Genomic DNA, 25,765 nt, shown 5'->3' on the forward strand with positions numbered 1-25,765 from the left:
TGCAAATCCCTTTCTTCCAAATATTCTGCCTTCAGGAACTACTCACTATTTTGGAAATGTCTTTTCAAACAGATACTTTATTTATTGACAGCACACTATACAGAGGCCCATGGTAAGACTTCTCCAGTATGTTCTCTGCCTAGAGGGGAGATAGTTTTAAAAAGTCTGAGAAAATTATTTTTGGTCACCTTTGAGTAATCCAAGAAGAAAAATCTCTTAAACCAGCTAAGGCACTTTTGTGACTGCTCAAACCTACCTAAAAATCATATGCCAATTTGGCATGCATGTAGCCTATGATTAGGTAGAACAACTGATACATACGAGTTGCAGGGTTGGAATGTTGTTGTAGCTGTGATAGGACTTTGTGTATAAATAAAAACCATTTGAAAAAATCATCATGTGTGCAGCATGTTATCATCTACTAACTCTCACCAATGATAGCCAAATGTATTTCATGTTGGGGTATCCAGAAAGCTGCAATATACAATGCCATTACATACTTAAATTAATGCATTTTCCAATAAACCATCTTGTGAGCATGCCCATGTTGGGGAGGAGCAAGAACCCACAGTACATGGTCTCCCTCATGTTGGAAGCTCGCGTTCAGAGGTGCATGGAACACAGCACCTCATGGTGAGATAGCAATAATTCCAGGACTACACTTTCAGAGGGCAGTTTTCATTTGCACACTTAAAAATTACTTAAGGTGCATATTTTTAAAGGTTTCCACCTCTTTAAATCATTAACCTGAGCAAAGAGAGAAGTAAGAGAATCGTCCAAACAAGCCATGCTTCCCTGCACAAAGCCAGTGACCTGCCCTTTCTCAAGAAGTCTCTTAATGTTCTACCTCATGGTAGACAATTCGTCCCTCCTCTCTGCCCACCAAAAAAAAGTATTTGAAAAGTTCACAAGATGATTCAATACAATTTTGAAAGTACTGGGTTAGAGTCACCCAAAAACATATTCAGCCTGCATGCTGAATGAGAATGAAAACCTGACCCAAAAGCCCACCAACAAACGAAGGATTCCAGTACCTTCAACAGGTAATGACCACCTGCAAGGCCAGCCACCCTGAATTTAGCTTTTAAAATCTTCACTGAGGGCACACACAGCTCCCAGCTGTAACGCATGATGCTTCACAGGAAGTGCCAGGAGTTACAGCGATCCCCAGGACCCAACAGACATTTGCTGTTGGGTCTGAGGGATTGCAAAATGAGGTGCAGTTTCAGAGTGACTGTCTTTCCAGCCACTCTTCCTGCCTCCAAGCCCTGGTGCTCTCTTTGGAATGGGAGGGGGTGAAGGGAGAGAAGAGGGCTTGTTTTGAGGGTTACTCAGCCAGAGCTGGAGAGTGGGACAGGTGGACTGGAGCCACCCCCACCTTGGGGGGCTCTCTGGCCCACTCTCCAGTATTGGTTGGGCAAACCCCAGAATGAGTTCCCTCCACTCTCCTTCCTCGCTCCCATTCGGAAGACAGCATAGGGAGCAGAGCTCAGCTGTGTCAGATAAGCCCTGCTTCCAGCCATGTTGACAGATATTAATGAACACATGAGCACATAGTGTGCTGATCTGGAGTGCCTTCATCGGAACACTCATAATGAGGGTTCAGATTGTCACCCGACTGGACCTTTTTAAAGTGCTCTGCAGCCACGCACTTCTGTCAGCCACTTTCAGTGGCTGATCATGCATCAAACTGTTGCGTCTGTCAGAGCCACTGTCAGGTCTGTCAGCACCCCTAGGATAATCCATTTTCACAAAAAAGTATCAATGATAACTCTGATACAGGACATTCTGTGACAGATGTATCCTTATCTTTTCCACCTCCCCTTTTCATATTTCTATGCCACCGAACATTGGTTCCCTCTGTCCGAGGGAACCAATGTATACTGGCAACACAAATGCACAATATTAAAAGATCTAAGAAAAGTGCATTTTAGTCTCTTCCCACACCTTTAGCACTACAAATGTTCAAACCATTTTATAACGAAATAACTTACATACTGCTGGTATAATGACTACATATATAAACAACCTCTGATATTATGATCTGTTTTTGTAGACACAGAATAAAAGACTAAGCAAACATCTTTATTCTCATGATCATCTTACAACAAAAGGTACATCAGGACATCCATAAATGTATGACGTACATTCTAAATAGCATTAGCATTCACCTGTCCAGATTATTAGACAGGTGAAAGCCAATTAAGCCTTCTCTCTACAGCATAAATAGGTATTTCCGAACAGACTTTCACAGGCATATTCTGCATTTCTGTTTTGAATACAAGGTAAGAACAGAACACAAACGTGCTGCAACCAGCCAGGAAGATGAACAAATTGTAACCCTGGAAAAAAAAATGGTAATTCTGCACCTCACTGAATTAGCATTTATTGAGTATGGCTGCACAAGGACACAGGAGTGAAGCACTTGCTGTGGGTTCTTTTTAGGCTATGACATTTGTGCTTAAAGCGATGAATACAGTGGGCATTTCTATAGTGCTTCTGCAGTACTCCTGAGTGTACTGTGCATCACCACTCACAGGATCATTGTCTTGCTTGTGCTCAGGAGCAACAGTAGGGACCACTTTCAGGGCAATAGTTTCTGCCTCCTTTCTGGCTTTGGCTTAGTTGGAACAGGAGTACATAGGCAGAAAAATGCATTTCAACAGCACACAGGTGCTATGAAGTAAGCCAAACACTAAGGGTTAAGGGAAATCTGTGATGCCACAAGCATTGTCATAACACCACAGCCCATCTGCCACCACACCCTCTCTGCAGCAAACTCACCCTCACAATTTCCAGTAGCAAAAGTAGCAAGCACAGTAAATCACTTTACCTGAAACCTCTTAGATGTCATATTTTAAAATTCCTGCAATTAACCATTATCAGTGAGAAACACTCATGTATAAGCTCTATATACTGGAAAGGGAACTAACTACCTGTGAGAGGAGGATTTTAAAGTAACACTAACATTTTTGTCATGGAAAACCTACTGCAACATTTCATTGCTTACTTTTCCATTACACAATATTTTTTAAAATCAAAGCAGCATTTATTTAGGCAATAACACAGAAGGTTAAATGACTGATTCTGACATACCTTTCCTGAATTGACCAGTTCCGCTATTTCATCCAAAAATATGCCACTTGGCGTGAAAAACGCCCATCGATAATGAACTCCTTTACAGAGGTGCTGAAATAGACAGGCATACATATACTAAATTAAAAATATAAACTAAAAAAAACAAGAGGGGGCAAAACAAGAGATGAGACTTCAAGGGCTGGAATTGTTGGTCACAGTTGATAAAAATGTCACCAAAGCAGATGGTTAGACACACAGACATGGAGGCTGCGTTGCCACAATAGGAACAGAGTGAATTCTGGCGCACAATTGCACAAGTTAATTAGCTGTGAGAACAGACTTTTCTGTACAGCCAGAAATGAGGGGACTTTTTATGCAAACTACAAATTGTGCAAGGTTTTATCGTGCAAATTTTATGTTCAATATATATTAACAAAGGGAACTGAATGAACTGGAGTCCTTCTACTCTAGGCCAATGGTTCAAATCTAGCTGAAGTGATGAATGAAAGTCATTACTACCTGATGATGGGTTGCTAAGGTATACTTGTGGGGTCACATGAAACTAGCACAGCTGCTACATAGCCATATCTATTTTTTGAGGTGATAACCAACATCTGATACTGTCAGCACAGTATAATTAACTCTTATTAAAAACTCAGTGAAACATATTTACTGTATCTTAAAAAAAAAAAAAAAAAAAAAAGCAGCAGCAGCAGCAGCTGCCTCCTCCTTCCACCCCAACCCTCCAATTAAAGTTGTTTTTAAACCCTGGCAGTTGCTTCAAGGTCAGTTTGTGATTGTTCAGTCCCAACTTCATCAACAATGATATCAAGTAAGGACTCTACACGGCTAAAAACATAACAAAGCAAAACAGAACAAAACACTCCAAAAACTTATTTTTTCCCATGCTCAGAGTAAGAAGTCACTGAAGAGGGGAATAATCAGGGTGACAACTTTGCCACCTAGACACAGCAGAAGAAAGAGATTAAAGAAGGAATGCCTTGTTGTGGGATTTCCCTCCATGAGGAGTGGTTTAGCCAAAAAAAAAAACTTCCGTGGAGTAATATATCTTGTTAGGATTTCACTCAGCTAAAATCAATGGCAAAAAGTACTTCCCAATGTCTGGCGCAGGGATTTACTTGCTGCATTTAGTGCCACTAAACAGTAGGACTCAGGAGGAAGTTTACACATAGAAAGCTACAATGAAAAATAAGAACTGTGACTCTCCCATCTCTCTGACCCAGCAGGCAGACAGATGCCAATTCTTCCTTAACTAGCATCACACCTGTGTGTATTTTTTGTTTTGAGAAGGAATAGTGAAGTAAGTCTGAATTTGCCCCACTGAGCATACAGAGACCAAGCAAAGCAGCTGCCCAATGTACCCGTAAACTGGTTGCATCCGTCGTCTGTTGCCAAGCATTAAAATATTGCATGTTGTTAACATACCTTCACAGCTTTAGTACTCATAGTGATTCCCGTTTGTAACATGCCATCTGCTACACCAAGTCTATCCATATTCAGTAGAAAGGGCGTTACTAAAGTGACATATGTAGCTCCTGACCATCTCTTGAGAAAATGTAGAGCCCATTTCTCAGTGGATCCACCAACATTATCTAGTATGAAATCAAACCTGGAGACAGGCAAAGGACAAGCTTAAAAAAAACCCAAATCACTGTGTTGCTCTGAAAATACAAAGAGTCTTGTCATTATCTCACTTAATTCAGAGCGTAGCTAGCTCTTAGCAGGGACTGGTGTAAGCTGAAATTTCCCATCTGCAGATGCTCTGTATTGACACAAATTGCCTACAGCAAAGGAGCAAAGTCCCAAACCTCAAGCTAAATGCTAGTTCACTGGGCCCCAGGCCTACTGAACACAAAGGACATTATGGTTACTACTCATGCACTACAGGCACAACACATAAGCTAACAACGTCACTGCACAGTGGCTTAATTGTTTAGGATATGAACAAATGAACAAATTACTCCAAGTTAAAAGAGAATGAGAACTTGCCTAAGAGCTGCAGCTAGTTTATATGTTTTAAGCTGCTTACTTTCCACTTATCATAAAGTTAGGGTAGCACACAGATAGTTACCATGCATCACCTGCTCTGCAGTAAGTCCCTGCTCTCTTTTAAGTCAATGTAACCTCTTTGTTTTCCCAAGTCTTAATATTAAAGGCAGGTTCACATATTTTAGAGCTTCTTGGTTTTTTTCCAGCTAACATTTTACTATAAAACTTAACTATAAAATTATTTGGATTGAAATATAATTATCAAAACATCGATCTGAATAATTCTTTCAAAAAAGAAGCTACAAAAATCCTATCAATGACAAATTTTGATTCCAAGGAAATATGCTAAACATAAACGTATATATCTTGCCGCATGTGTTACTTATCTGACACGGCTGTACTGAGTGTCAGGAATGCTGAAGACAAAGATTTCTGTGGGAGGTATCTTGTATTGGACCAACCAACTCCGTAGTTGGAATAGACTTAAACGAGCTTTCAAATGCAGTGTGTTCTTCAGGTCTGAGGAAACACCAGGCCACAAACAGTTTGCAGGTCTGTAAGACTGGAGAAGAAAACACTGCCAGGAGCAGCCAACAGACAAGAAAACTGCCAAAGAAAGTTTGTCTAAATTTAGTCAAACCAGGCAGTTAGTCCAATGAATAGAAGATATCACCCACACAAATCCTTGCCTCTCACATACTTACTGGACCATCACGGCTACAATATCATTCCAACACTATCACAACAGTGAGGAACGCTGAATCTATTTCCACCTGTGACATCCTCTTACCACTGGACTAAAAACAATTTACTAACTGTTCCATGCCTCAGTGTCCCCTTCTTGTGGTTTGTGAGATTTCTTTCAGAATTTAGTAAAAATGCCTCAAAATGCTTGAATGGAAACTCATATAACTATGCAAACCACAACCATATCTGTGGTTAAATAGTTGAACTCTTCCCCAAAAATCCAGCTTCCCTGTCTTAACTCTACCATGTAGTCTACATTTTTGTTACTTTGCGAACCATATTCAAAGCTGGGTTGGGAAAAGTTTGCTTTAGGCATTTAAAGTGTTACAAACAGGGAGGCTGAAAACCCAGAAAACAAGGGAGTCTCATCAGCTAATTAAGATTCAAGTCTCCAAAAGGTATATGCAGCGAAAACTTGTTTGCTTGCTACCACCCATCTTTCAGATTAGTGGTGCTTAATGTTTCTAGATTCAAGGCACCGCTTGACAGATTTGAGGCATTAAACTCAAGGCACTGCTCAGAAGAGGTCCATTCCTAGTTCTCACTTATTTTTGACTACAGAAAAATAATGGAGCAATTCTTCTGTTGCAAAGAACTGAGCAAGACCACAACAGGTCTCACTGTTAACACTGTTGATGGTAGCCTTATGTGGAGGTTAGATTATGGCTTGTATGGGATGGTTTGAATAGAGATGATCCTGCTTCAGGCAGGCAACTGGACTAGATTACTTCTGGGATGTCCCTTGCGGCCCAACTTCGCCATAATTCTATGACAATGGATTCTTCTTTAAAATATCTGTATTTATTTTGTGAATCACATGTGCACCCTTAACAGTGATAATACTGCATGGAATCCCAGGAAACCCTTGAAAGGAGCTCAAGGCACCCCAGGGTGCCACAGCACACTGGCTGAGAATCACTGGTACAGATATCTAACTACAGCAATACCTACAAGGGAAGAAGTTTCAGTTGCTCTTCTGTGTCTCCAGACTTGTAATCAATTACATCATCTGCTCCAAGCTTTGTCACTAGTGATTTGGCATCCTGAGAACAAACTGCTGTTACATGAGCACCCCAGGCCTTCATTAGCTAAAAACAGACCAGAAATATAGCATGGTTTAAAAGGGACTCAAACGATGAAACTGCCCAAAAAGCCAAAATGTCATTTTGTTATTAACAGCTACCAGACAGTGGAGGCTGTGGTGTTATTGTGTTACTACTATACAGGGCGATTTGTTAACATGTGGCTCTGAAGTGGTTGGGAATTTATCAATATGCAGTTTTTTAAAGTTTACCGCTTTGATGCCTCTTATAAACCTCAGACACTGGATTCCTTTGAATGAAAGGCTCGCTAACCAAAGGCTCTCTAACCAAATGACCCATTTTGAAAGGCAGTTACCCAGGTGCTCCAGCTTGCTTCCGTGTGTATTTGGCTGACAGCCTGAAAACTGAAAACCTTAGAACATTTTAAATTATTGTCAGTAAAGTACCCTATGTACAGGACTCAGTGCTTCAAGACAGAGAGGAACAAAAACAAAGCTCTCTAATTTATCAGACATAAATTTAGCAGGTGGTGCCTTGTTAGATTCTAGTCTATAAAACTGCAGTAACAGAAACAAGTTGTGTTAGCTGTTTAATTTACCTCTACTGTATAAATTAATCTGACTCTTTCTAAGCCACTTACAGGCTTCTCTGCAATAGCTTCTCGGACATTTACCAACTGAAAACGTGGCGCAGGAATTTATTATTCAGTTCAATAACAATCACAGCTAATCAGTAGCAAACTCAACCTTTCCCAGGGAAAATATTTAGCAAACTACTTTCTAGAGGTGTACTGGTCCATATTGTTTCAGCACCAATAAAAGGAAAATCAACATTATTGGCAATCGGCTTTTTTTTTTGTCTGATATGGCAGATAATGTTGCCGATAAATGCCACGCGCATGCATGCAACTGCAGCATGCACATTGCTAGGAATGCAGCCCGGGAGCTTGCTAAGCAGCGTCCTGCCAATAAGTCTGTGGAAGAAAGGGGTAGGGTGGGGTGGGGGAGGGGGAACAGATTGAGGCCCCCTGCAGTGAGGGAGAAGCGGGGCAGAGCAGGGGCTACAAAGCTGGCGCGGGGTGGATCACAGGACAGAGCTGCAGGTTGTCTTGGGGGGCGGTTCCTGCCACTGAGACACCCCCAGAGGAGACATGTGCTTCCCGGTTCTGTGCATAGAGCAAGGGCAGGCTGCCACTGCACGGTCATGGCTGAAGGTTGCGCCAGGCTCTTCCTGGCAGGGGGCATTATGGTGAATTCTGGGGTGGCTGTAGGGCCCCCCCATATCCCCTCTTCCAGCACCACCATCACCTGCCCCACCCCAAGCACAGCCTGGGCCCAGCCCCCCCACCAGGAACAGTTCAGCACAGCCTCCGGCCCCAAACACATGGCAGCACCCACCCTTGCCCCATACACAGATACAGGGAGCACATGCCCCCCCATGCCTTCCCCGGGGGTGCAACGAGCGGCAGGACCTGACCCCTCCTCTCCCCGCACCCCCAGACAAGCTTCAGCTCTGTCCTGTGCCCCATGCCACCCTGGCTGTGCAGCACTTGCCCCGTCCCTGCCCCAGCCCCAGCCCCATTCCGCCCCTCACTGTGGGGGCCTCAATCTGCTCCCTTCCCCCCAGACTTACCACCTGGATGCTGCTCTACAAAAGCTGCCAGGCTGCATATGGGCAATTGGATTAGTACCAGCCAATGTGGCTGGTTAGTAATTGGCCATCGGTATCGGCCCAAAAAATCTTTATTGGTGCACCCCTAGTACTTTCTCTTGACTCGGACAGTGTACTACTGAACAATCTTCCATCCTTGTCTAAAAACGTAAAAGCAAAGTTTAGTGGCACAATCATCTATATGGTGATATTCTGAAGACAAAGCTGCTCAAGTGTAATGGAACACTGCTTTCAATCAAAGGACCCAAATTAAATGAAAATACGTTAAGCATGCATTGCAAAATGAATAACCTATTTAAGACCACCTCCTCTCTCCAAAGTAAAGACCTATTAAAATAAAGAGAAAGGAGAAATTTTATGCTGAACCATTACTGTACATTTGATGCACAAAAAAATATAAAGGGGAATTTGCATCAAACCACACCAGTTGGTTTAATTCATTTGAAATGTATACTGGTTTATTCTATTTGCATGCTTACCTCTTCTGAGGTGCATGTATGGGTGAACCTTTCAAATCAGGTGATGTACTTCAAGTCTCAAGAAAGTTAGAGAGAATGCTTTAACTGGGTCATACTTCCTTGAACTTCCTTTTAGGTTTAAACAACAGTATATCTGGAAAAGAATAAACTACTTTCATATTTCTCTACCTTTGTAGCTTACACTGAGTTCATTCAGTCACTTGCTAATTTACCACCCTGCAGTTGCTAATTTTCCTTGCCTAAAATTTTAGTTATTTAATCCTAGAGTACTTTTAAGGGAAAAAACATTTGCCTTGTAAAACATTACCTGTATAGCAAAGGTACCAACTCCTCCAGATGCTCCTACGATTAATATTCTGCAAGATAAAAGTAATTTCAGTTGATAAAAGACCAAACACATACTAAGACTATTCTGCCACATAAGAATCCAAGTGAAATAAACTAATAAAATACTCAATATTTGTAATGATTCCCTCCTTTCTAATCCCTTCTTATGCAAGTATAATCACAACAAGGAGTAGAACATGATCAGTAAAAATTGATCTAAATAGAAGCCTAGGCTAAGTATAACTGCAATATTGTTGCAGTTTTAACAAAACGCCTACAGGTGAATTTTAAAAATTTTTACATTTTTTAAATATGAATTAAAAAAAAAAAGTCAGTTCTAACCAAAACAAAAAACTTCAATATTTTTTTCTATTTTAATGTCCCTTACCTTAAAATTAAAGTTTGTGGTTGCTTTTCAAAATCAGTGTCTCAAGAATTAACCCCTAAAGTACCTACAAATATAAGGTAGGACCACTGATCTAGATTCCTATGTCAATACCACTATCTCCCACAATGATGAGAACCCCTTGCCTATTAGGTTTTTCACTAATCCAGAATAAGTCAACATTTACATCAAAAAAGTTTAAAGAATTCACACATTTCCTGCCTCCCCCAAAGAACTACATAAAGCTTAGTACTCATTTGAAGTGGATTCACACTTTGTACAAACTGAGCAGTTTTGCACTGTGATACATCTTTGATGGTGGGGGGAGCAAATCAATTCTCAAATAGTTTTACAAACTTTCATAAATTAAAAAAAGAGATTTGTTTACAGCACTAGAATTCACAAAAATGGGGCATTTTAGAAGATATGAGACAAATTATGTCAATAGAATATGCGTATGTACTTGTCTAAGACAAAATTTATAACATGGTAGAGTTGGCACAAATAAATTTGGAGGCTACCCCAAGTGATAACATGTTTCTTTTCTGGACAAAAATGTTAAGTAGAGCAGAATGTTGTTTGTTTTCACTTACATTTGAGAGAGACCTTGCAGAACATTACATTTTAAGAATCAGTTAATGAACAAGGCAAAATTGAAGTATATTGCATCTCAGAATGACCTGTTAGAATTATTGTGAACAAGCAGAAGAAGTAATTTCAACTACACGTAAAAAAATACATCACAGCGAACTGCTAAATAAACTGTATTATATATGTTGTAAAATATAACTAGACTTAGTGATATGAAACTTCACTGAAGAACTCTACTGAGTGCAATTAGGAATTTCATCCAGATATTTTCTATTAAATCTTTAACAGCTAGACTTATTAGATTGGGATCAGCACCTGAGCTACGCGAGGTGAAAATATTCTCTCTGCAAAAATCAGCTCTCTCTGCCTCAGAGATGCAGAGAAAACCTTTAGATTTCTACATTACCATGGGCACATACAGACATTCATTTCTAATGGGGGAAACTTTTGAGAAGTTTGCCCTAGTAGAAATACTCCTGGGAGACATTCAGTCTGCAGCTACCCCCTCTCCCCTGCTCTCTGTGCCTTCCTGAGACAGGGGTGATCCTGAGGGGAACAGTGTCTGCCACTCCTCCAGGTCAGGGTAGGGGGAAGAAGGGGACTGGAGCAGCAAGGAAAGGCTCCCTGCACCGGCCCCAGACAGAACTCTGGGGAACAGGGTCGGGGAGCAGTCAGTCTCCTCCACTCTGTTACCAGTCTTCAGGAGCAGAGCAGAGGGAGCACTGGGGCAAAGTCCCCAGCTCCTACTCCAAGGAGAGCAGCAGCCAGCTTGGGCAAGAGGCAGGGAGCAGCAGTAGCTTCTTCTCTCCTCTCCGGGACCAAGACACAGCCCCCAGCCTCTTCCTCAAGTCAGGCGCTTCCATGGCTTGCAGAAGGCTGGATCTGTAGTGCTCTCGAGAACTGACACGCGCCATGCATGCAAGGGACTTGGCTGTCATGGGTGACTTCAAATTACCCGGACATAGATTGGGAGAAACACTTGGCTAGGTCATATCGTTCACACTATCTGCCGCAAGGTCGAGAAATCAACCAGCAGAACTGAAGTCCTGGAATTCAAAAATACTGACTTTGACAGGCTCAGAACATTAGTAGGGGAGGCGATGTGGGACCAGAAAGGCAAGGCAAATGGGGTGCACAAAGAGTGGTTGTTGCTCACAGGTACAATCCTCAAAGCACAAAAGAAAACCGTTCCTGCAAAGAGGAAAAGCAGCAGAAGGGCTGGCAAGCCCTCCTGGCTTAATAGGGACATTGCAGTCCTCTTAAAAAAGAAAAAGAGGTGTATGCACAATGGAAGCTAGGGGTGGCCCTCAAGGAGGACTTTACAACAGTGGCCAGGACATGTAGGGAAGTGATAAGAAAAGCCAATGCGGTGACGGAGTTTAGGTTAACTACAGGAGTCAAGGACACTGTGGATGCTGAGTGGGTGCAATACCAATTAGAAAAGACATTTATAAATCAGCAGGACCAGATGGACTTCATCTGAGAGTGCTGAAAGAGCTGGCTGAGGTCATGGAACCCCTGGCAAAGCTCTTTCAGAATTGGCACACGGGGGGGAAATCCATGAGGACTGGAAGAGGGCCAACATTGTGCCCATCTTTAAGAAGGGGAAGACAGAGGACCCGTGCAAATACAGGCCAATCAGCCTAACCTCCAACACAGGGAAAATCCTGGAAAAGCTCATTATAGAATCTATGTGCAATATGCTCATGGAAGGTAAGATTCTGAATGACAGCCAGCATGGCTGTCACAGGTAGGTCTTGTCTTACCTCATCTCCTACAACCAGGTCTCTCACCACCTGGATATGGGAGACATGGTAGACGTTACATACCTAGACTTCCAAAAGGTTTTTGATCCTAGTATCCCACAAAATCCTTGTGGGAAAACTGGAAGATTGTGGGCTCAGCAGCTCAACAGTTCAAGTGGGTGGGAAACTGGCTACGGGGTAGGACCCAGAGAGTTCTCATGAACAGATCTGGTGCAAACTGCCCAGTGGTGTCCCTTAGGGGTTCATGCTTGGACCGGTGCTTTTCAACATCTTTATCAATGATTTGGATGGGGGAGTGAAAAGCTCACTGGCCAAGTTTGTGGACAACATCAAGTTATGGGGCAGTGTGGTCACATCAGAAGATAGGCTGCAGATACAGGTGGATCTGGACAGGCTTGAGAGTTGGGAAGACCAGAACCAGATGAAGTTTAACATTTCCGAGTATAAGGTGCTCCATCTGGGGGCAAACAACCCTCAACATACATACACGCTTGGTGGTGACAGCTTGACTTATACCACGGCTGAAAGGGACCTATGGGTAATGATTGACCATCGCATGAATATGAGCCATCAATCAGCACGAGGCAGTAGTCAGCAGGGCAAACAACACACTGGCATGCATCAAGCGATGCATCTCATGTAAAACTAAGGAAGCGATACTCCCACTGTCTTCAGCACCGGTGAGACCGCAGTTGGAGTACTGCATCCAGTTCTGGGCACTGCACTTCCATAAGGACATGGAAAATCTTGAGGGTCCAGAGAAGAGCCACCCGTATGATCAAGGACTTGCAAGGCAAGCCATACGAGGAAAGGCTGAGGAACCTGGGCCTCTTTAGCCTTAAGAGAAGGTGGAGAGAGGACTTGATAGCAGCTTACCGCTATATCAGAGGAGTGTATCAGGAGCTTGGTGAACAACTGTTCACTAGGGCACCCATGGGGAAGACCAGAACCAATGGACATAAATCCCTGGAAGGCTGCTTCAGGCTTAATACCAGGAAAAACTCAGGGTGTCCGGACTGCGGAATAAACTCCCTCCAGAGGTGGTGTATTCACCTACCTTGGAGGTTTTCAAGAGGAGGCTAGACAGTGGCCTCACTGGGGTCACCTAACCCCAGTTGTCTTCCTGCCTAGAGTGGGGGGGCCTGGACCCAATGATCTGCAAGGTCCCTTCCAGCCCCTTACAATCTATGAAGGCGCTGGAAGTTGTGCCTCACCATTCTCCTCCTCTCCCAGACCAGCTGGAGAGAGAAGGGGAGCAGCTGCTCCTTCACTCTGCTCCCTCTCTCAGGGAGCAACGAGGAGGGAGCAGCAAGGGGAAAACTCCACTTGCTTTTCACTCCTGGAACGCAGGTGCGAGAAGCAAGCAGCAGGGCTCGCAGTGCTGCTCCCTGCACTTAGCTCCTGGTGAGGGGAACTGAGTGGACAAAGTAGTGGGGTAACCTCCCTGCCAGGTCCAAACAGCTGGGAGTCCGGTGTAAACAGTGGGCAGAGGCTTTACCCCACTACCCCATGGAGAGCCTTCCTGAGCCCCTTTCCCCAGCTTGGTTCTCCCCTTGCATCCCCCCATGCTGCTCAGCAGGCAAGGGGGAGCCAACAGAAGACAGCAGCACCCCCTGCACTTGGCTCCCACTTGGAGCTGAGCAGACCAAGCAGCAGGGCAAAGCCCTTGTCTACTTCTCACACTGAGAACTTTGCTGCTCCCTAATGCTCCTGGGTTCCAGCAGCCGCGGGGAGGGAGCCATGCAGCAAAGCTTCTCACATTGGGAACTTTGCCAGCTGCTCCTCTCCTTTCCCAAACTACAGGAAAGGCAGGAGCAGCTCCTCCTCCCCCACTCCAATTCCTTCTCAAGACCAGGTAACTCTGATCTCTGGAAGGCATGAAAGTCTTTCCCCTTGCTCCACTCCTTCTGGTCCCCAGGAAGAATTAAGTTTAGGGAAAGCATGCAGACATTCAGTCTCCCAGGAGTCCCTCCTACTTATTCCAGGGTTATTTTTCTTCCAGAGCATCCATTTTTGCTCTGGGAAAAAAAACCTGAATGTCTGAAACTTAAATATCTGTACATAGCCCATGTGCCAGGAAGACCCAAACAGATTAAAAGGTTTGACAGTTGCTAGATCTTGTGTTACCAAAAAAAAAACTCCAGAGTTCTTTCCATCCATAAGTACACAAAGGGACTTCTGGAATAAAAAGATAACCCTTGCTGATGCAGACCCAAAAACATAAGTCCTCAACTTACATGGAAATATTTCTCTTTAGGTCCCGATTTAAAAAAAATGCATGTTCAACTCTTTACAGCTTTCTCCAAACTCTAGTGAGGAAAACAGTGGATCTTAACCGGGGGGAACTAAAAATGCTGTCTGATGGCAAACATACTTGAATGATTTTTAAAGGAATGGAACTGCAAGCTTCTTAAATATTTAAGATCAGATTCTCACCTTCATTCTGATCCTTTTGTAATGATTTTGGCAGCACAAATTAAACAATGCTACTTCTTCCCTGGACACTATGAGGTCCTCTGCAGCCACCTTCAGCCCTGAGGCTGCCTGGGACAATGCTAAGGCTAGGGGGCAGTGTGAGAAATTCTGCATCTCTCCCCTCCCCCACTCAGGCCAGCAGAGATAAAATGACATTGAAAATCCTGGCCTATTATTTTACATAGAATATCAACAACTGGTACAAATTTGAGGGAACCAGCCAGATAAGATTAAGGCATAGACTAGATGTACACTTAACTAAAGTGTATTCACCATCCAGCGCAAGGTGGCAAAGGCCTACAGCAAGGCAGCAGCCCTTGATTTCAGGAGGGTGGACTTCAATGAGCTAAGGAGAATAGTCAGGGAAGCACTGAGGTCCCGGAGGGGAGGGGAGCCAGGCGTCCAAGAAGAGTGGTCGCTCCTTAAGGAAACGGTCCTCCAAGCCCAAAGGGAGGTAATCCCAACACAGATCAAAGGGGGCAGGAGGGTGCAAAAGCCCCCATGGCTCACCAACAGCATCCAGGAATGTCTCCTACCTAAAAAGGAGGTGCACACCCAATGGAAGGGAGGGGCCATCCCCAGAGAGGTTGCTCAGGGCTGCAGGGGGGTGGTCAGGAAGACTAAGGCAGAGTTGGGACTGCGACTAGCTACCCAGATCAAGGACAACAAGAAGTCATTTTTTAAATACATAGGGAGTGAAAAAAAGGTACTGGGTAACGTGGGGCCCCTGCAAGACACGCTAGGAAATCTGGTCGTCACACCAGACGACAAAGCTAACTTATTTAATGACTTTTTGCCTCCATTTTCCTGAGCAGGGACCAGATCAGGCCCCCACCAGGACCCCCTCAGAGCCCAGGGGAGGCGCACCTAGGCCAAGGGTCAGTGAGGATCTAGTCAGGGAACTTCTGGAGGGACTGGACGTATTTAAATCAGCTGGTCCTGATGCTCTCTACCCCAGAGTGCTGAGGGAATTAGCAGAGGTCATTGTGGGACCCCTGGCATGGCTGTACGAGTACTCATGGTGCTCTGGTCTGGCGCCAGAGGACTGGAAGAGGGCCAATGTGGTTCCCATCTTCAAAAAAGGCAGGGAGGAAGGAGAACCCGGGAAACTATAGGCCAGTTAGTCTTACTTCGATCCTGGGTAAGCTTTTTGAGAGAATTATCCTGGCACAAGTCCATGAGGGGCCAGCAGGGGAGATTATGCTTAGGGGCAACCAACACGGGTTCAGAGGCAGGTCCTGTCAGACCAACCTGGTGGCCTTCTACAACCCGGTCACCAAATCCTTAGATGCAGGGGTAGCAGTGGATGTAGTGTTTCTGGACTTCAGGAAGGCCTTCGACACTGTCTCTCACCCCATTCTCATTAAAAAAACTGGGGGACTGTGGTGTCGACACCTACACAGTCAAATGGGTCGCTAACTGGCTGGAGGGCCGCACCCAGAGAGTGGTGGTAGATGGGGCATTTTCAACCTGGAGGGATATGGGCAACGGGGTCCCCCAGGGCTCGGTCCTCGGGCCTGCACTGTTCACCATTTTCATCAGTGACTTGGACAAGGGGATAAAAAGCACCCTGTTCAAATTTGCTTATGACACTAAGATGTGGGGGGATGTGGGCACACTAGAAGGAAGGAATAGGCTACAATCGGACCTAGACAGGTTACAGGGGTGGGCGGATGAGAATAGGATGGGCTTCAACACTGACAAGTGCAAGGTGATGCACCTCAGGAGAAAGAACCAGCACCATACCTACAGGCTGGGGAACTCCCTTCTCGTCAGTGCAGAGGCAGAAAAGGATCTTGGGAATCATCACTGATGCCAAGATGAACATGGGCCGGCAGTGTGGGGATGCAGTCAGGAAGGCCAACCATACCTTGTCATGCATCCACAAATGCATCTCGAGCAGGTCCAAGGAGGTGATACTCCCCCTCTATGTGGCACTGGTCAGGACGCAGCTGGAGTACTGGGTCCAGTTCTGGGCGCCGCACTTCAGAAGGGATGTGGACAACATGGAGAGGGTCCAGAAGAGGGCCACTTGCATGGTCAGGGAGCAGCAGGGTAGGCCCTCTGAGAAGAGACTCAGGGACCTGAACCTGTTCAGCCTCCACAAAAGAAGGGTGAGCGGGGATCTAGTGGCCTGTTACAAGCTAGTCAGAGGGGACCAGCAGGCATTGTAGGAGACCCTGTTCCCCCGAGCACTGCCAGGAGTGACTAGTAATAATGGTCACAAGCTGGCAGAGGCTAGATTCAGATTAGACATCAGGAGGCACTACTTCACTGTCAGGGCGGCTAGGATCTGGAACCAACTTCCAAGCAAAGTGGTGCTTGCTCCTACCTGGAGGTCTTTAAGACAAGGCTAGACAAACAACTTGCTGGGGTTGTTTGACCCCAGTTCTCTTTCCTGCCATGACAGGGGGTTGGACTCGATCTGCTCAGGTCCCTTCCGACCCTACAAACTATGAAACTATGAAAGCTTTTCAGAGATTTCATCCATTATAGCAAATTATTCCTAATATAATGTGTATAGAGAAGCTAGGCATTTAATCTCCATTTTTGTGCAGAGTAATTGAGAGAACATAAACTAAAATGAAACGTATCCAAAAAATATTTTCATAGCATTTCTTGTGATAAGAAAATGCAAAGACTGAGCTGAAGCAGTTTACATAACTAATATCTTAATATACTTCCTTCTTGTGCATTTCAATCTATGAAATACTGAATCAATTCTCCCTTGATAAAAAACATTTGCTTACATAGTGAATACCAATCCAGAAACATTCTGGTGCCAGATGATTAATCTTTTAGAAATATGCTGTATAGTAGCAGGGTATTTAGCTCAGTACTCTCTAAAGCTTAAACATACCCTCGTTTTAGTGACAAAGGGACCCTCATTCACATAAGTGTCACAAGCAGCAGAGAACAGCAAAGTCTGGCTCATAAAAACCACTCTGAACAATAGGGAAATGAAGTTCTTCACTGCTCAAGCACACTACAATAAAGTATACCAAGCATGGGATATTTCAAGTAGAAATGAAGGGAAGCTGATGTGAAACTGGAGACAGGAGCCATTTGGATCGATTTGGATACATATGTTGCTTTGAACCTTGTAAAAGCAGATACAGATGCATGTGCATATGCAGACATTTTTTTACATACATCACAGGTCAGAATCAGTTTGTTGATTTCAGAATGGAACAAAACACAATAAGATTAATAATGCTGGCCTGGTCTCTTTCCAGCTAACTCTTTGCCTTTAGTCCATGTCCTAACTACCACCTTCCCCTAGGAATTACAACACTACATAATTACTGCCCAAAGGACTAGATGTTCTTTCAGAAGAAAATTACACACACACTCACACAGAGGCATGCATGCATGCTGATGTGCTTGAAGCAATAAAATTAGTGGATATTTACTACTAAGTGTATTTGAAAATTATTTCAAGGACTTGAACACATGATTTAACAACCCATATTACAATAGTGTTATGCTGTAAGGAAAGGAGAAAAGTAATGTATGTAAAAGCAAGCTTTTAGAAAAACTAGGATCAACAAGAAACACTTCAGTTTCTGTATAATTTGTCTGAATCCCACAGGAAACAGTTAAAAACAAGTCCCACAAACACTCCTTTGCAATGTCTGCAATCCAAATGCTATAGACTGGAAACCATTCATGGATTCACATATCTTATATTACTTAAGAGCATAGGTGTAAATGACAGATGAATATAAGTATTTTTCAGAGCAATAATAGTGTGTTCAAACAGTGACTGGAAACATAAAAGGAACTGCAGATTCAAGCAGAAAAAACAATGTACATAAAATAGAAATTGTTTAGTTTTGACTTCTTATTAGAAGTTATCTGGAATACAGGTAAGAGTCTTTTTTAACATTTTAGCATTTCTTTAAGTTAATTTAAACTATTAACATATAGTAAGAAAAATATTTTAAAACATCAAAATAAAAATAAAGAGCAAGATAAGCCTAAAGTTCTACCATTTACTTCAGATTAAAATCAATGACATCAAAGTTGAAGCAATTTCAAAGAGTAATTTAGTTTCTCAAAATGTAGTTGACCTTTAGAACAAACATTTGCCTTATATTTTCATGATGAAATTTACCATGGCATGCAACAGCCAGTTACTTAAATAGCTTCCAAGGAATTGGATGAAAATTTTTCATTAAATCCAATGTCCTCTGCAATATGCTGCATTAAAACCGTAATACTCCATGATAAAAGGAGGTCAGACAAGTACAGTTCTACTGTTGGATCATTCATTATTTGGGTTCTAAATTCTGGAAGCAGCATAATAGTTCTGGTGATTATATTTCATTCTTCATCATTTTTATTCTTTTTCACATTTCTGTTACAAGTGCCTTGCTTCTTGCAGGTATTTATACAAACTGGCCAGTAGGCCACAATACCTGGAGTTTTCATCAGAAGGGAGGGAACCCCCCCCCCCCCAAAAAAAAACTTCTCCTTCAATTTTTCAATACTTTTTTCTCCTTTGCCCTCCACCTGCCCCTATCACAGCAGCAGGTTGATAAATGGTCTAAAGTTTTCTATTTGACTTGGCTCTTAATCTTGTGTTCTTCCCGCTCACCCCCACCCCCTTCTCTTCTACCTTCCTTCCTGAGCTGGTGCCCTGCAGGCAGGAACCTGTAACCTGAACAAGCCGCATAGCCATACTACAGATGAGAATGGAAGCAATCTGTTCTGCAGGATTCTGATTAAGCCTCACTGCAAGTTGCCAAGGTAATCCCTGTAGTGGAACAAATATGTGAGTATCCCTACAACACAAAAAAGGACAAGACCATGCAAACACAAGCACATGCTTGATCTTCTTCATATCAGTAACCAATTGACTTTAATAGGGCTGCTCATGGAAACAGGGTTAAGAATGTGTGTAAGCATTTGATGGATTTTGCTGGTGTTTGAAAGGAAGCAAAAAGGTGAGGAAAACCCACTCCCTATTAAAACACTCCTGGATCTAATCCTTCAAATTCTCCATAAGCAAACAACTACATTTAAATTAACAGGACTGCTTGTCAGAGTAGAGGTACAAGTCTCTGAATTAGGCTGGTAAATTTCCAGACACGTGCACCGTTATTCTGCCTGACTTCAGACTAATACAGCTAACACCCCTCTACGTGCGCCTTTACCAAAGTAATACAAGTTCAAAAGTTTTGCAGCCCAGTCTATAAAGATTCTATAAGTCTATTTTTTTATATAACTTTGGAAGACAAAAATCAATGACATCTCAGTCCAAACACAAAATATTCATTGCAAAGGTATCAGGAGGAGAAGTCACCTACCGTTTCCCAGCACAGTTGTTCTGGTTCAGTCCCCCAGTTTGGTTCATTGCAGACCATGCTGTAAGGCCAACATATGGCAAGGCAGCAGCTTCTGTATGACTGAGACCCTTGGGTTTGAGAGACACCTAAAGCAGAGGGTAAGTTGTGACTAAACCACAAGGAATGATACATTTGTGAGCTACAAAGAAGCAGCAGATGCATTTTACTGAGTATCAGCTGTCAAGATAACTAGGTTTTAAAAAGCTAAATACATGAGAAAAAAAACCTAAAAATTGCAGAATAGCTATTTATGTGAGGTTTGCAAGAACCAATAGCGTCTATTATTTTGCCAGTATTTCCAAACTTTTGTCTGGTTACCTCATTTCCACTAGCTACAACGAACTCTGATAAAGTGCCTTGTTTCCATGGAGGAATTGCTGCCCATACCTAAAAACACAGGGAAAAATATTTCAATTTCTTCTGTTTTCTTTATATTGCATCTACAGCCAAGTCTCCCTCATGGCAAAAATCTCTCTCCTGAACAACTTCATTCTAGATTAAATATATAGTCGTTAACCAAAATGCCAGTTTTTCTATATCCATCTCGACTAAAAGGTTTCACTTGCTCTCTTAAAAATAAAGATATTACAGAAAAACATAGGACAGATGGCCAATAAAAATAAGACATGCTGTACTGTGTACAATATACTCTTTCTGAAGAAAGCAGATTACATTCAGTAGTTCCCTTAAGCTGATACAAGTACTTGAAAACACAACATAAGTTCCAATAAAAAAGGAAAGTTAGAACAAATCATACCAGGATTTTTATGGGGCTCTAAATTTTGTTGGTTATTACCTAATAATTGTAAAATCTCTGGGGTAGGTAAAGATACTCAAGAGAAATTTCCTGTGAAAATACTAGCATCAAACAAGATGTAGCAACTTTTAGGCATTTTTTTTTAAAATATAGGTAGCTCTGATGGATTTTAAAATTTGCAAGCTGAAATGGACCCGAATAAAAAAGAAATGAAGTAACTAGTGCTAGCAAATGGAGAAAATTTGAACATTTTTCAAAGAACTAGGAGGGAGTCGGAAGTAAATTACTGCCCCAAAGTTCTCATGTGGGTTATAGACAGACAAGAAAAAAATATTTGCAAAGAAAAGAACTACTAATGGAGATGTTGTTACATTCCGTTACACACAAAGACAGGAAAAATGGGACTGGTTATTCACCTCATCACCAGGTTTGAAACACGACACACTGAGTCCACATTCCATAACTACACCAGAGACATCGCGACCAAGTATTAGTGGGAACTCATTTCCCGTGGTTTTGATCTTCAAAGGATCCCGTCTTATATTTAAAGCAGCTGCTCCATAACCACCTATGAAATATAGATTTAACAAAGATATAATCTGTTCAGATATTAACTGAACAAATCAGATTAGAAAGTTGTTTAGTCTTTACATAATGCAAAACCAAAAAAAATATTTTAAACAGTTCTAAAAATGTTCTCATGTCTGTAGTATCAGAAACAAGCAAAACAATCTGAATATATATTTTTGAAAAGTTCACATAAATTAGTATCAAACTTAACTTTTGAATACTTCTTTTGTCCTGTCTGGTGCACAGTGGGTACATCTACATGTCCTTTACTGTGGAGATGGCTAATTAGCTCCACATTAAAAGTGTCACCATCTACATAGTGCCCATATTAGAGCGCAGTAAATTAATTAACTCTGCTGTAGGTTAGTAATGTCTGGAACAAGCACTATTATACAGTGGAGTAATTTACACCACCACAATGCACATGTAGACAGTGAGCAGGGCTGGCTGAGGCACAAGGGTGCTATAGAGCAGGGATTGCCAGCTGGCTAGCTCCACACTGTAGCACCCTCATGCCCCAGCCAGCCCCTCCACCACCTGGAGCCTGGAACTGATCCCTCTGGGCCTCATGCTAGTTTGGGGCTGCTCCACCATAGTTCAATGTGCACCTAGGAAATATAAACTCCAGCATAAACTGTGCCATTGTACATTTCTTCACCCTAACTGCACGTGTAGATGCACCTGGTATGTATAAAACCAGAAAAGTTCATAAAACTTAGCAATTTACAATATGGTTATAGACACTACATTAACAGATCTTCTTGCTCCGTGACAATAAAAATGAACAATTTGACATGAGACAAAATAACACTTCATTTTCTCCACATTTTTCTATTAATATTCTGTAGTTAAAGATTCAGGAGATCTGTACTCTACTTTCCTCCTGTCCATGGGGAGGGAATATTACATAGTCATGCACTGGTTAATGCATGAGATTATGCAAATCACTTGTGGCCTTAACCTGAGAATGACACAGAACTTTCAAATCTGTGAAGGACAGAAATCAGTTTCTAGTACATTACCTTTACTAAAATGGAGCTACGATTGCTCATTGCTTATTAAATGGAGATTTAAATGAGCTGCCACTTTTGCAATCACACGCTAAGCACAAAACCATAATCCTGCACTGTGGACTAACCATTTTGTAGTGGTCCAACAATTACTCAGAAGCACTCCTCCTGAAACATTCAGGAGGCGTCTATGTGAAAATGTTAAACATTAACAGTCACAGAAAAAGAAGGAATCACCATCTTTCTAGTGCAGTATTATAAAGAAGCTTAAAGGAACAAGCCTAAATGTAAAACATTATAGCATGGCTCTTACTGATAATCCTTGATTTTCTCAAGATGACAGGATTTCCTAATTTATCCTTCTACAGTTAAACACCTGTTGATATACAGCTCAATCCCACAGCTGTTGATGCCAGAGATAAGGAAGACAGTGAAACTACTCAGACCATAGCTGCTGCAAAACTGGACACCATCACAATTTATTTGCAGTAGTTCTGAATAGCTTTAGCCTCCCACCCCCTTCCCACACAACTATAAGCCTAGTCTTCCAATGAGCTTCATGTAGAAAGACCCCTAATCCACCCAGAGTCCTCCTGAATTCTGCATACTGGAGGCTGTGCCAACATGAAGCTCCTGTGACTCCTAACAAGTGATACCATGCAAATAATCGTTTTATAATGTTTTATTTGCTTGTTGTTTAAATAAAGAGAAAGCTCCTCCAATTCCCCTCTCCAGACACCACGGTCAACATCTGAAATGTGCAAATCACTTTTCCCTGTGAATAACCTGGGATTTGGAAGTTTTGTGTTTGTTTATTTATTGGCATTTCTGAACCTGGATTTGAGGCCAACAGTAGCTAAACTGTTAAATATGCCAGAGGCTGCAAATGAGAGGAACAGAGGTGATGTTATACCTAGAGTTAAAACCCTGGTTATACCCAGTTCACTCTTCCTGTCAGCCTTTACTCTGTGACTTTGTGTGACATAGGCCTATTTGTTCCCTTGCAGGATTGCACGCCTTGGCCAGGGGCGGGCAAAATCTAGCCCTCTAGATAATTTCATCAGGCCCAGGGGCACCCACCTATTAATTGCAACTCGCCCAGCCCATGCATCTCACCCCCACTCTGATGTGTGGAAGGGCCTGGCCCACCCAGCGGATAGCTTCTGGGTGGGGCTGCAGCAGCCACAGGGAGATCTGCTCAGCTTCTCTGGCCTCCAGCAGTTTCTACTTTTCTTCCTGCTGCAGCACTCACTCCAGGAAGCAGCAGGGGTAGAAGGAGGAGCTGCAGCTGGGCAAGGGTGAGAAGCATGGGGCTGGTGGGAGCCCACACCCAGGACGGCAGCAGGAGCCTGGAGCTGTGGTGGGCAGGGTCTGTGTGTGTGGGGGGGATCCCCCACATACTTCCCCCCCATCGTGCGCAGCCCTTGCCAGTGGCAGCAGCAGCAGCAGACGGGGCCCTGAGGATGCTCATGGCACTGCCACCCAGCAGCACGTGGCTCCGGCCAGTGCTACATACGACAGCAATGAGTGCAGCCAGGCCAGCCCACCTCTATTGCATGGAGCTCCATTTTATGCACCCAAAGCTCCCAGCACCTGTGCACCACTGGGGGAAGTCCTGCATGATGGAGCTGGCTGCCTTCACTGCGCCCTGCCACCACAGAAGCAGAATGTGGCACTCCCCATCCATTTCTGGTGGAGTCCTGGCAGCTGCACATGGGGAAGGGAGCTGGCTCCATTGCACGGGACTTCCCCCGGTGGCGCATGGATGCCAGGAGCTGCACACGTGCTGTGAAGAGCTCCGCGCGATAGAGGTGGGCTGGGCAGGCTGCACTCCTTCGACCGTGCACTGTGCTAACCAGAGCTGTGCACCACTGAGCAGCAGTGCCACGAGCACCCCCACCTGCTGCTGCTGCAGTCAGCAGGGGCTGTGTGCCATGGGGCATACAGGGGGCAGGAAGTGTGCAGAGGTCCCCATACCTCTCTACCCTTACTCACACCCCACAAACACACACTGCCCCCACAACCCCAACATACACAGCCACACCCCCTCAGAAACCACACACACACACACACACCCCTCTAACCCAATCACACCCCACACACGCACCCATGCACAAAATACAAGAGTAAGGCTTTATTTTTGATGTATTTTGCAGTCACCTCTACGTACACACTACACAAATCATGACAAAAATATTTTTTGTAATAAAAACAAATCATACTAAGTCAAATACCTACCATAGCATTTTTTTTCTGGTTCAAATGGCATCCCCACCTGCCAAAAGGAGTACTTTCAGGGGCAAGAGGAAGGGCTTCTAGTGGCAAAGATAAAGGGTTAAGGGTGGGACTTCCAGACCCAAGATGGTGACCAGGGAGCAGGGCACCTGTGAAAGGGCAGGGCTACTCTTGCAGCCCTCCACAACTTACCAGAACTTATTAAGTGGCCCTCCAGCTGAAATAATTGCCCTTCCCTGCTCTAGGCCCATCAGGTAAACTATTAGCCTCCCTTAGACAGGGAGGCTACTGACAAAACAACAACTGAGTACTAGAGACAAATGGTAACAAAACAGGGACTGAAGCCAAAGGTTAATAACTAGTGTGTCCAGGGGGACACCAAGCAGACCATACCAGGCCACAGCACCCACTCCTCAAATGAGTACAAGGAGCAAGTGAACACCGTCCAGTGATACTCTGCCCGGAGGCAGGAACCAAGTAGAACAAGGAAAGTGGCCCCACAGTCCCTGGGGACTCTACTGGCCAGAGCCCATCAGTATATAGCCAGCTTAGCCAAGCCCACGAGGAGGTTGACCAGGAGGTCCCGGGTCTTGGTTGGGCCACGGCCAGGGAGTGCTGTGTGACAGGCCTATTTGTCACCCTTTTAAATCATGTGGGCCCAGCCCACCAAGTTTCTTGTTAGCCTCCTTCAGGCACAAAGGCTACAGAAAAAGGGGACAACAGATCTCTTGGGACAAATAATAAAAAGGAAAACAACATGGGGATAGGAAGCTGATCAGAGGTTCAAAATAAGAGTGTCAAGAGGGGACACTGAGCAGAGTACACTGGACAGTGCCCACTGGCCCTCAAATGAGTCCAAGGAGCCAGCAGACACAGCCCAGTGATGCTCTGCTTGGAGACAGGAGTGAAGTAGGGTAAGGAAAAGAGCCCCATCATCTCCTGGGACCCTCCTGGCCAAAGCCTCCTTCCTAGTCAGGTACACAACCAATTTGACCAGGGCCAGGAGGTCCTGGGCGTTGGTGGGGCCATGGATGGGGAGTGCTGTGTGACAGGATACTGGGCAAGCTGGACCTATTGCCTGACCCAGTCAATGGCAATTCTTATATTCTTACTATAGAAAAAGCTATTACATGTGCTGGCTGAACAGCCTTGAATGCTGTTCACAGTGACTACTAAGGGTCCCATGCAACAGGAAATGAGGGAGAAATGAAGGACAAGAAACAGTAGAATTTGACAGTTTGGGGACTCAGCCACACAAGACAACTAAGAG

The 25,765-nt window shown here is 43.7% G+C and overlaps 1 protein-coding gene across 4 annotated transcripts in view; it reads right to left on the bottom strand.

Annotated features, from left to right (window-relative positions):
* Positions 1 to 25,765, bottom strand: part of RTN4IP1 (reticulon 4 interacting protein 1) — a 59,817-nt gene that overhangs the window by 6,564 nt on the left and 27,488 nt on the right. For 3 of the 4 annotated variants that reach the window (XR_016441140.1, XM_090037415.1, XM_090037396.1), the window contains exons 2-8: positions 21,097 to 21,248; positions 20,242 to 20,310; positions 19,885 to 20,009; positions 9,336 to 9,384; positions 6,787 to 6,923; positions 4,525 to 4,708; positions 3,097 to 3,189 (exon numbers count right to left, since the gene is read on the bottom strand). Coding sequence is in view for 3 of the 4 variants with exons in the window: in XM_090037415.1 (XP_089893541.1) it covers positions 3,097 to 3,189; positions 4,525 to 4,708; positions 6,787 to 6,923; positions 9,336 to 9,384; positions 19,885 to 20,009; positions 20,242 to 20,310; positions 21,097 to 21,248 (809 nt within the window). In the remaining variant the exon portion in view is untranslated. The remainder of the gene's footprint in view (positions 1 to 3,096; positions 3,190 to 4,524; positions 4,709 to 6,786; positions 6,924 to 9,335; positions 9,385 to 19,884; positions 20,010 to 20,241; positions 20,311 to 21,096; positions 21,249 to 25,765) is intronic. The other variant, XM_090037401.1, reaches the window with a different exon arrangement.

The sequence above is a fragment of the Crocodylus siamensis genome, chromosome 1 (assembly GCF_052110815.1).
Source record: "Crocodylus siamensis isolate JL-2025a chromosome 1, ASM5211081v1, whole genome shotgun sequence".
Lineage (NCBI taxonomy): Eukaryota > Metazoa > Chordata > Crocodylia > Crocodylidae > Crocodylus > Crocodylus siamensis.